Source organism: Triturus cristatus, chromosome 6 (genome assembly GCF_964204655.1).
Source record: "Triturus cristatus chromosome 6, aTriCri1.1, whole genome shotgun sequence".
NCBI classification, from domain to species: Eukaryota; Metazoa; Chordata; class Amphibia; order Caudata; family Salamandridae; genus Triturus; species Triturus cristatus.
The window spans coordinates 1,045,037,720-1,045,050,416 of record NC_140589.1 but is presented as its reverse complement, the minus strand read 5'-3'; the positions used below and the strand labels follow the sequence as shown (position 1 = coordinate 1,045,050,416).

At 46.2% G+C, this 12,697-nt stretch overlaps 1 protein-coding gene across 1 annotated transcript in view; it reads left to right on the top strand.

Annotated features, from left to right (window-relative positions):
- The window catches only part of LOC146820962 (NUT family member 1-like), a 155,131-nt gene extending 143,497 nt beyond the window's left edge, over positions 1 to 11,634 (top strand). Inside the window, exon 5 of the mRNA XM_085609771.1 lies at positions 11,488 to 11,634. Coding sequence (XP_085465897.1) covers positions 11,488 to 11,634 — 147 coding nt within the window. The remainder of the gene's footprint in view (positions 1 to 11,487) is intronic.
- Positions 11,635 to 12,697: the final 1,063 nt, after the last annotated feature.

Here is a 12,697-nt window from a genome sequence, read left to right as displayed (position 1 = left end):
ATACTGGCTTAATGATTCAATAAATAGGGGTGATCATAAATACTGAAGGCATAAATAAAAGTGCAATACAGACAGGCAATTAAATATTCTGAGGCAATAAATACTGTAACCAATAAATATTGTGCATCAATAAATACTGTGGACCAATAAATACAGTGGAACAATAAATAGGTTAAATACAATAAATACAGTGCCCCTAATAAATACTTAAAAGCTGACACTCATGGATTCAGATCACTTTTGAATTCCTAAGGGCTGATTTGGCCCAGGCACAGCTTGTGGGGATGTGGAAGGCTTGAGGGGTTCTACTCCCTGGCTGGGACAAGGCTGAGGCCTAAACTGAGGTAGATCAAGGGGGGAATACCAGTGCCCTGGCTTTCTCTCTCCACACAACCTCTCTAGGTTAGTCCCAATTCACCCCTGGCACAGTCAGGTTGGTTCCAGCACCTCCCTAGCCCCTTAGAGCAGTCTCTCAGGTCTCCACAGGGCCTTAGGCGCCCTCTACTCCACTTACTGCCCTTTTTCTGATGCTCCGACGCCGCTGGAGTCGTGTCGATGCCGTGAGGCGGTTCCGGTTCGGTCTCGGCGGCCTCGGCACAATGTCAGTTCTAGACGACGCCGGTAGGCGGGTCCGGTCCGATGTCGGCGGCCTCGGTTCGATCTCGACCTCCGATTCGACGGCGTCGGGCAGTCTCTACTCGATGTCGACTTCGGGCGGCTCCGGTCCGATGGCGACCTCGGCTTCGATGAAGTCGGCCGGCCTGGCCTCGATGTCGACTTCCGGCGACTCCGGGATGCGATCCTCACCCCCGACCTCCGGTGCTCCTCCTCTCAGGTTCCGGGCGACTCCGGAGTGCGATCCTCACTCCCGACCTCCGGTACACTTCACCTCGGTCTCCGACGACTCCGGAGGGTGGACTTCACTCCTCCGATGACGCCGCTCACTCGACCTCGGTTAACTTCCTCCTCGACCTTTGGTATTCCTCACGACCTCCGTCGGCGCCCTCTCACGACCTCAGGCGGCTCCGGGTACGACGTCTGCTTCTTCAGTCAGCGCCGCTTCTCCACCTCGGGCTCCAGGTCTCAGGCTACTCGACGCCGGACTCCAGGGAAACCAGTTTCCAGGTCAGGATCTTGCTGCTTTCTGCTTCTAAGGCCTGTTCCTGCTGTCCAGGTCCTTAGGATGAGTTTTTCTGGCTTCTTCCCACACAGGGCTACAGGCTGGGATCCATCAGTAGGGACTAGTATCAAGGGTGGGTTTATGGACCCCACTCCAGGCACAAGTTTCCACCCCTGCTGCTTCACTCCTTCCTCCTTCACTGTTGTGCTGCTCTCTCTTCACCAGTCAGGTGCCAACTGCCAGCTCCAACTGTCAACTCTCTCTCTTAACTCCCCAACATTCTAAACCGCCTCCAACGGTCACAGGGTTCTGGAATGTTCTGGAAGGTGCTAGTAGGTTCCAGTGGATGCTGGTGATGTCACAGGTGGCCACCATTTTGTGCTCCAGGCCCTCAGACAGAAGTTTCAGGGGTAGCTAAAATGGCTCCCTGAATCTGCAGCAACACGAAAAAGTCTGGTGGTTCCCAAAAAGGAAAAATTCAAACAGGGTTTGAGGCAAAAGTGGGACAAAATAAATAATGATGAGGAGGGACCACCCAAAGGGCTGACAGGTCTAACAGGCTGCAAGCGCTGTGCAGGCGAAACCGAAAAACTGCAAAGTGCTTCGCCTGACACTAAGACGGCTGCCACATAGTATAAAGCTTCACCCGTACAGGAGAGCATTCACTCATTCGAGTAATGGGAGCCTAGAATCTTACAAAGTGAAAGTGACATCAGTGTTGCCGAAAACAGCTGTGCTTGAACCTGACAGCTCATTAAAATGGTATGTGGTTACAGATCACTTCATATTAAAATTGTAGATGTCTATATCATGTCAGTTGATGTGTGCATCTTTTAATGCACAAAATCAGTAGTTTTACATGTCAGTAATACACTTGTTTTAATTGCTCATCAGATTTATCGATGCATAGAAATCCCCACTGGCCATTTGCTTGCGCATTGGAATGACTTTGGTGAATGACAGTGGATCAACAGCAAGTACACTCATCTAGAAATAGTTCTCTCATGAGCATGACACAAAAATGATTGCAGTGCTTTGAATAAAAATAATGAAGTTTAGGTACTAACTATCTCAGAATACTGTCTGCTACTGAGAAGTGCCTGTATTCAGCCATTAAAATATCGTACCTAACTGAGAAGTGCAGGCGTTGGATATGATACAGAGATAGTGAAATACTTTATCATACAGAATCTTTCGAATCTTCAACCACATTTGACTTAGAAGTAACTGTAACAGTGTTAGGAAACTTAGTGGCAACATTTTGCAAGATCCGTCGGTGAGAAAAAATACTGCTCTGCTCCTCCGCTACTGCGGTGGAGAAGTCGATAATATACAGCAGCGCTTATAGCATTACAGAACTACCAATCAAACCTAGGATTCACGTGGATATCAAAGATGTATGGTAAGAATGCTGAACAAATCCTCCAGCTAGAAATAATATAGCTCTAGTCGCAGCCACAACTTAAAAATGTGCATACATGAAAGTTTCCAACAGAAAATGTTACCACCAGCAATTAACTTGCCACTTATGCAGTTGTACAGAAATGCTCTGATGTGCATACATTAATCCTCACAAAGAGAGTTGTGACATATGTTTGGTCCTGTATGGAACTTCTTTGGTGGACGACAATATGTAGAAGCCGTAACCAGGGCCAGTTAACCTACACCCTGAAATACGGAAATGCAAGCACATCGCAAAGAGGCCTGCATCCTTATGCCTAACGCTCACCTTTAAACTTCAGCTAACAGTTACGCACCTCACACAGCCTTCATGAGACTGGAAGCAAACATACGCCGGGTATTAGTGAGAAGTCTTGCAAGTGGACTACAGAAGAGTGTAAGTTTGGTTATTAAGAGATAAGTTGCTGTTGCCTGAACTGGAGCTGCCAGTTTTCAATTTGGGATTCTGATGAGACTCCTTCATCCATGAGAAGATCTGCTTGGATGCAGTGGGTGATGCCAGGCCTGAGTCCTTGGTGGAGGAGTCAGTACTGCTTCCGGCATGCTGTGAGTGGGACATGGAGGGCGGTGGCATCGGTCCTGGGGGTCTGGGATGAGTACGGGCAGATGGCTGGCCTGTGTAAGACTGTGGCACAGCCACTCACCTGAAGGTCAGATTGTCTGCAGGAGCAATGAACTTTCCTTTCTCCTCCTAGAACTCCTCTCAGCACTACTGACCTCACTACAGGAGTCCCGGTAGGTGTCCCAAAAGGGAAGGGGAATGGGACGAGAAAAAGAGAGGACACTGCTATTCCACACAGCCTGGTCCAGCCCGACATGCTCGAGGGGATCTGTATGCAGAATAGGATTGTTTTTTGAGGACATGTGTTTCTCTATGAAATAATAAATGCAACAGATGAGTACTGAGACACTTCTGGGCCACCCAGGCGCACTCAACACAGAACATTCATAATAAGCGAGTTATGTTAATCACCTGGTTCTCGAGAGGAGCTGAGATACTTTCTTAGCCTTTGTCTGTAGGTTGCAGGAGAAGACAATCCAAATAATAACATTCCAAATAATAGTTATCTAAGAACAATGCTGCCAAAAAGGAGTCACTGGTTATGATTATGTGTCATCTACAGCCAGGTAAATGAATGGCACCTAGACACGTCGTTTCATTTGCACAAAACACCCATAAACAAATATTCACATTCAGGAATAAATCTAAAGGGCTACATAGGCCAGTGCCCATTCAATATAGTAATCAGAGGGATAACAGGATGCTTCCATAAGCAAAGTGTGGTATCAAATTCACAATATTCGTCTTAATAGCAAAGTTCTATGCAAATAGTGTAGAAACATAAAATGACCCCAAGTGCGAAGCGTAAAACAAATATGAAATGGCCTCAGATATAAAATGGCGCTAAGCGTAAAACAAATATGAAATGAGTTCAAACATAAAATTGTGGAAAATGATAGAAATTACCGTTAGCATAAGCGGAAGTCATTTTGTTTGTGGCATCCATTTTCGTTATAAACACAACGCGAAGGTCCTAAGTCAAAGCCGGGCCCAGCCTCTGATCCCTTAGGGTCATACATGACGAAGCTCCGCCATTAAGGGTGGCCCGATAGACCCTTTAATCTTTCTGCCTGGTGATGCAATAATGTTCTAAGTTTAAATGTAAGGGATTGCACATACAGCATCACGCGGCGTTGTGTTTATGCTTTGACTTAGGACCTTCGCGTTGTGTTTATAGTCTTACTTTGGGGACTGAAGGTAGTATAGTCGTTAAACTGGTCCCTATTAGACCCTTCTGTAGAGATTTTGTGTTATCCATTTTCGTTAGCCATGTGTTAGCCATGTGATTCTCCCGTCTTCACTGTTGCTTGCTTTTCTATTCTGCTTGAGTCATCAACTATAGTTAACTCCTTCAGTACTGAGCCAGAACTATGTATAGACTCAAAAAGGCCTGTAGATGCTAGAATGCACCTGTCTTAGAGTGTAACTGTCAGGCTATTCCAACTGATAAGCAGTTCTGTTTCTCCTCCCACCCTCCTGGCTAAGTGATTTCTATCAGTCCATGTTAGTCAATAGCTATTTCTGTGTATGCCTGTACCTCCCATTTGAGTCTCCATGCTGACTCTGCAACAAAGTCTGTATATAAGGCCCATGCTTTCTTAATTCCATGTACTACCTCCGACAGTGGCCTGAGGGTACTGTATTGATGTAGTCCCACTCATGAGTGATTAATAAACTTGTTCTTTGATATTCCAGCTTCCGTGCCAATCTCTACTTTGTTGGTTTAAGAACCTGTGGGCAGATAAGGGTGAACCCCTGCACCGGTTGGCCCCTAAAAAGGTTTATTTCCACAAAATGACCCCAAGTGCTAAGTGCAAAACAAATATGTAAATGCCATAGTCCTGAGTCAGAAGTCAATTGTGCCAAATACCAGATGTCCAATTCATATGGCAAATATTCAAGGACGAGAATTCCCATACCACAGCCTTTCACTTCACACACAGCCTTAAAGCCCGCTTCACTTAGCTGTCTGATGCTTGCTGCAGTTCCAGACCGGCGCATGCTTCTGTCTGATGGTGAAGGAGGAAATCTGGAAGCGGTGACAGAAGCAGTTTCCAGCTGAAGCGGGAACCAGAAGATTAAGCCAAGAACCTTCAGGTGTGAGGCTTGGGCTTTTATAGCCAATTCAGTGGCAGTTGACCACACAAGGCTAGCCATGCCCATAAGCATGCCAGGTGTCTTAGCCACGCCCATAAGCTTGCCAGGGCCTTAGCAACAGCACATGCCCAATAATGTGACACTGTTGCTAGCACCCAAAAACAAAAAGCATTGGCAAAACAAGCACTGGCATCAACAAATACAATAAACAAAACATACATTGGTAGTGGCAAGTAAAGGAAAAAACAAAACAACTTAGTGGACAGAAACGTGAACAAGAAGGGACCCCTGAGGGTGCATACATACCAGACAGGATGGGGGCTCCTGACAGCCTGGGCCCCCAGCTGCCATCCCCAGGCACTTACCTCTGGAACTGGAAGGCCCCCATTGTGTAGACTCGGGCTGGGGTGAAGTTTCCACCAGTCACTTTATGGAGGTGAAACTCACGAAAGCAGAGAGGCTGGAAGCTGAGCTGCGAGGCCTGCAGCCTGGTCTTCACTACCTCCTACCTACATGATGCAGGTGAGGCACAGTGCCTCCGCATCTGGGGAGAGACAGGAGGGAAAACAGTGAGCCGCCACAAGTGCCGCACAGCGCTGCAGCCGGGTCTTAGATGCGAAGCATGAGCATTAGTGCACACAGAGCCCCCCCCAAAAAAATACAAAAGAAAAATGCATGCAATCGCATGTGTGAAGAGCTGTATTTTAAAAACAAAGTTTCTGAACAGAAAGCAAAATAGAACAAGCACTGTGCATGCAAAACCTTAAAAATATAGTTCCACAAAAGCAGATTGAGACAGTATTTCCGAAACAGGAAACCGTTAAGAGAAGCACACGAGGAACAACAAGAAACAGTATGCTACAGTCAATAGAAATGGAGGAAAGGTAAGTGGCAAGGTCAGGAAAAATAAAAAGCATGGAGGCAGGATGTAAGCCCCTTTTAATATATACTTAATACAATAGATTTCACAAGCACAGCGCAAGCGATGTGCCAGCGAAACCTAAACAGGACTGGTCACAAGTACTGATTGACAAAACATGCTATGGTGCCATCACCTTTCCAGGTCTTAGAACAGATTCAAGACCATACCCATGTGAAGGGATAGGCTTAGGCCTCTGAACACACACTAGATTAGAATGAGACTGTGGCTAAAATTTTTAAAAAAGGATACCGGATGCTTGCAGTTGGACACACAGGACAGAGAAGCATAGCTGTACACAACACATAGGACAGTCCCGTCCCAACTTCTATATAACTAGAAGTACAGATGAGGATTTGTGAGGCTAAGCATGTGTTGCATGCTTAGTCTCTCAGTCCTCTCTGCAGGGTCATTGCTTGTGCACACTCCCTAAAACATGGTAAAATTGTTGTATTCAATTTACTTATACGACCCTAGTATAATGGTATACCAGATTCCCAGGGCTGGTAAATTAAATGTTACTTGTGAGCCTGCAGCACATATTGTGCCACCCACTTAAGTAGCCCTTTAAAACATGTATCAGTCCTGTCATTGTGTCATGGGGACATACACCAAGTTATATGACGCTTGTCGTGATGTGCGTCCCTGGACAGGCGCTGTGCGATTTTGGGGTATGCTCTCCACATAAACCCACATTTATAGCCCATGTGCATCTGTGTGGCGTATCTGTGTGCTTTCCACGTGTGCATCTGATTGTGTGAGCTCTCCCCCATATAGTTTGTGTGTAGTTGTTGTGTTGACACCCTTACGTTATGGTCTGTGCCTGCTGATTATATAATCAGGAAATTAGTCACCAGTCATGGTATGAGTCTGGTGATTATACAATCAGGAAATGAGTCACCCAGACTGGGCAGATGATAATACAATCAGGAAATGAGTCACACACTCAGCAGCCCTCTTAACTGGACCAGGACTATAAAGGCACTCCCTGCCTGTACCCAGTTGCTAAGCAATTAGGAATCGGTGCAGCCATGGTCATATCTTCAGAGCACCTCTGGTCACCGTTGGACTTCATGATAATGGCATCTAGTGAATCCTGAGTCACGAGCTTGCAGAGGACATTGGTGCATCATTCTGTGTCACAAGTCTGCAGTGGGCGTCATCCTGTGTAACGAGTCTTCAGTGGACGTCTGCACATCATCCTGTGTCACGGACCTGTGGTGGACATCGGTGCATCAGAGACTGTACAGCAAGCCAGTCCGCCAGTCATTCACCCACAAGGGGGCATCTTTAACGCCTTACAATAGAATCTCGCCACACTAGCTCTCTGCAAAGTTAACAATGGCTAGCATGTATGACATTGCCCTCAGCATATCATGCCCAGCTTGCTGCAATGTTTAAGGATAGCTGGAGGGTGAAGTAACCCGAAGGTTAACCTGGTTTAGGTCTGGATCATTTATTATTGTGAGTCACATTGTAAGGTGTCTTCCAGCACTTTCGGATCGGAGAAGAGCTCCATTCCTTCAGGCAATTATTCAGTGACTTAACTGAAGGCAACAGCCTGCAGTCCTCCTGATCCAAGCTCCTAGGCTACCTGCTGATCTGGTCCTTTGAAAACGTAATACAGATACTGAAGTGAGTGTGGTAGGATGTGCAGCGGAGTGATTGCATTAGGTGCGATGATCTGTGAGTAATTCTGTTTATGTGTATGTCATAGTTTGCACCACATCCTCAATGCCCACCTGGTATCACGTCAAGGGCAACGCCTACCCAGCAACCACAGACGAGGGTGTCAAGTGAGCCAACAGACCAGATCTTGTTTCTATATGATTTTGTCCCATTCCCTTCATTTTGACACAGACCACCAGAAATGCGGTCTGCATCACAGTGAGGGGTGTGGTGGGAAAAGCATGAACATCGTAACCGCCGGGTGCAGGATATCTTAGGTTCGTGCATCTGACACTTGCAGCCGGTTAGCAGTTTTAAACTGCCAATTAGAGTTGGCAAAAAAACCCTTGCCAAGTCTAAAACTCTCTTTTTTATTGCATATAAGTCACTCCCAAGGTTGGCCCCAAGCCGACCATAGAGCAGGGAGCTTGTAATTAAAAAGTTGGACATGTACTTTTAAGTTGTACATCTCCTGGTAGTAAAAAATTCAAAAATGTGTTTTTCACTACTGTGAGGCCTACGTCTTCCGTACAATACCATTGGGTTACCTTATTACATTTATTAAGTGCTAACTTTTGATTGGGAGTGGGTGAGAAAGTCCCATTTGGTGTTTGAGAAATTGTAATTCAAAATCCTCTTTAATGGTAAAGTCAGATTTTAAGTCACAACTTTGAAAATTACACTTTTAGAAAGTTGGCATTTTCCTGTCCTATTTGATGCCTGCATTGCACATGACTGGTGTGAGTAGTAGTTGGCCTATTTATTTTTCCCCCAGACAATAGAGGGATTACTTGGGCCTGGATAGGCCATCTCAGGCAGGATGGGGGGGGGGTTGAAGCTGGACACTGTCCCACTTGTAAGTCAATAGTGGGTGCCCTGCCTTCAGACAAATAACTTCACACTAGTCTATTGTGCCTGTAGCCAGACTGGAGCTAGGGCAGGGAAGCAGAATATTTCAGGCACTTTTGAAAGGGGAACTTCCAGAAACTTCCCCTACTTCGAAGGAGGCACCAGATATAAAAATAGAACCCTTAGACACCTCTTTGGTACACTTCTTGACCTATGGAAGACTCAGAAGACTCAGAAGAACTACTACTGTGCTGCTCTGTTGTAAGAAGGACTGCTCTACTGCTCTGCTGCCCTGTTGCCTGAGTGAGACAGACTGGGCATGCATCTTGAACCCAGGATCACTAGAGTAAATGTCCATTATTTGTAAAGCGCGAACAAATACCCGAAGGTGTCAAGGCGCTGGGGGCCGTCGTGAAGATTAAGCAAGCTATTGCCCAGTGTCACATGGTGCTGGGCTAATCTGCCGCCGGCGCCGGGGATCGACCCATGAGCACCCGGGTTCCGGAGTCAGTCACCCTGGCTGCTGCGCCACACCTCTTCCACTAGAGTGACACCAAGGGCTAGTTGACTGGCCTCCTGATCAAAGCCTCAGGGATAGAAAAGGCTCCAACCATCCCAAACCCTGCACCTGGACTCTGCCTGCTATGAGTCATAACCCTCCCAATTGGTGACCCTCCAGTCTGTAACCCTTGGACATGGGGCTAAAAGGGCTCTACCAGCCCACCTGTGGTCACATCAGATTCGCCACAGCTGAACGCAAACTCGATGCAGCTCTTCGCAGCGCCTCATGAGAACCAAGGCAGCCTCGACACAAGCCAGCATCACAGCCGGCCCAGCTCATCAGAACTGCAGATTGTGTGGTGCATCCTTGACCTGGACCTTGCAGCCTTTAATCGGAACCAATGCAGCGTGATTCAACCTCAATGCCAGCCTGCATTGCACACCTTGCTGCTCATCGGAACATTTCAGCTGCGTGATGCTCCCTCGATGTGGACCTCACATTGTTTCACAGGATCGGCACTGCGTGGCACAACACTCCACAACCAGGATTTACAGTAAATTTCTCAGCAATGCTAATTTGGTTCCTGTATCCGGCCCACACTCCAATGCGGTCAACTGAATTTGTGACTTTGTCCTGGTCCGGCGCCGACAGATAACCACAGTTGGCACTTTGTGCTTTCAAGCACTATTTTCACCTAAATCTTTAAAATTGCATATTTCCAGTTCTACTAATTGGACTTTTGTTGTTGTGGTGTCAAATACCTTATTAAACCTTACTCTATTTTTCTACATTGATGTGGAATTTTTCTTGTGTTGCGTTTTCACTTCACTACTGTTTGAAGTGCTGCATAAATACTTTACAGATTCCCTCAAAGTTAAGCCTGACTGCTTTTGTGCCAAGCTACCAGAGGGTTAAGCACAGGTTAATTTGGGGTTTGCTTGTGTTTCACCCTGAAAAGATTTGTGGTTGCTGCTTGAGTAGGGTTTCACCCCCCTCAACCAGTAATCCAATTTCTCGCAGCTTGTAAATTAGTGTGCACTTTGTGGGCTATTGATTGGTATTAATACGTATTTTATAGTGAAATTTTGTGTCTGTGAGGCAATGTACGTGTGTTTTCACGCTTGGCAGTGCAAGCCAAATTTCTAAACCAATAGAAGGATCATTTCTTAATGCCAATTATCATTACCACTCAAAGTATGTGAAACTGCAGCCGTACAAAGGTACAGCTGACAAATGCCCCTCCCCATCTCAGTGGCAAATGTTTTGATTGGATTCCAACAGAGGTGCAAGTGAGACACAGGACTGGAAGCACCTAGCTATAAATCACAGTGCTATATGCGCATTGAAAGTAGGGGGAAAAGAAGGGTTGATGAGGGGGTCATGAACGCACAATTGGCAGAGAGAGGGCTCCAGGCCTCCCTTTAGAATAAAACGTGCCAAACAAACCGAAAGCATGACAAAGTTGATCTTAGGTTGTACAATACATTTGATTAAATAACATTGACTAGAGAAGAGAAGGGGCATTAGGAAGCCAAGGTCCAATAGCATGATAAGCCTATTTGACTAGGGTGCTGGTCTTGACTCAGTGCTTTTATTTTATGTGAAAAGAATGAAATGCCCATCTCCTGGCTTTACCACTGTATGAACACTTGCACACTCCCGCCTGTGAAGACTCAGCTCAATAGTCTCTTAGAGGGTGGATTGGGCTGACCAGCACTAGCAGATTAGTGGATTACTTTTTAGGCAGATGTGCACATTATGCAGAAGAGGAAAGTGGTCACTCACAGTCAGGGGATCCAATGGCTGAAGTTGGCTGACCAATCACCCCATGCTGTATGTTGTGGTGGGCAGAAGCAAAGAGTGAATGGCAAGTGAAGAGACAAGTACATAAAGAGGACTGACCAAAAGACCCAATACATATGTCTAATGTATCATATTTTTGTCCTAAAAGCAATAGTCGGACAATATAGCTAAAGAGGTCTCAAAGATCAAACCTAGATCAAATCAGTACAACTTCCAAAGTGTACCTCAATTCGGATTGAAAGCACCAGGTCATTGTCCAGAGAGAGAGTGAGCGTTAGCCTGTCAGTGCACCTCAGTAATGTCCTGCAGGCTGCAACACCACCTGTACTCAGGGGCGAACAGCTCAGCACCGTCTCCTGTTCCAAGATTGAGAAGCATGCAACCAGCACACAGCTCTGCCAGTAAACGTCACTCCTAATTCTCAACACCAGCTCTTCCCTCACACCCGTGCACCTCAGTTCTGCTCTTCTCCACGCTGACAGGTCTGTTCTTTCCTTGCATTGCAGGTGGAAGCTGTGATTAACCCGTCCTTCCTGGCAGGACTGCTGTCCCCAAAACAGAAGAAAGATCCACTCAGTGCTACTGAGGAGCTGGACGAGGAGGAAGGCCTGAGCATCGATGAGGTACTCAGAGTTTCCTCTGATGTGGAATGAGTGGTAAGGGCCCTCAAACCCAACTATCATGCAGAAGGTGGCGTGGATGTTAACAGCCCTTTGCAATTATGCTCCTACGCAGGTAGTCCAATACTTAGAGAGCCAATGGTATGATACATACAGCCTTCTCTTGACATCCCTCTATGGAGAGGCTAAACATTGAATGAGAATGCAGACTGAATATGAACTCCACTTTTATAGAGGACAGATTGAGTACATCATGACTAAGGGGGTCATTACGATGTCGGTGGGTCCAACACAGGCGGCTCGTCGGACCTACCGACATCTGTCCCTGCGGTCTGCAAGCTGCATTATGATGCGGCAGGTGGAGGGGCTGTCCAAAGAGCTTCCAACAGGCTCAAGGAGCCAGTCTGTGCATTGGAGGGTCAGCAATCCTTACAATAAGGCCGTGCCTGCTCAGGCACCGCCATAGGGCTTACAATGTACCTTTCTGTCTGCCCTTTCATGGCGGTTCCCTCGCCATGAAAAGGCAGACAGAAAGTGACTTTGGGGGCCCCTATCAAGGCCCCCCTTCTCCCCTGGCCCTCCGCTATGAGGCCTGGGGGCACCCCATCTCTGAACTCTGCTTCAGGCACCAGCACACAGCGTGGTTCAGCACTCAACTTCACACTTAAATGATCAAGTGACGGAGATTATAATCCATAGTCCACTGATAAAATAAACAGAATGATATTTTCTCAAAAAGTCATAGTATGAATTGTTCTTCTTTCGAAAAAGAATTCTTTATTCTTTATTCGTTAGTTGTTCTTAAAAGCACAGCATGCAATTGATAGCCGACGCATTTTGTCCCTCTAGGGACTTCTTCAAGGCTATAAAATATATACAAAACATAGCGTTATTTACAATACATACAAAAGTTAAAAACAACATATATTTACACTGTGCACAGAACCAGACAGTCCACTCTGTATCAAATACATAGACAAAGAAACCCATATACACATATTTAAACAGGGAGAAAAACCATCACATGTGTATTAGACTGGCATTATTTTAGGTTATAATATTTAATTCAAACCATGTGCTAACTTTCACATAATAG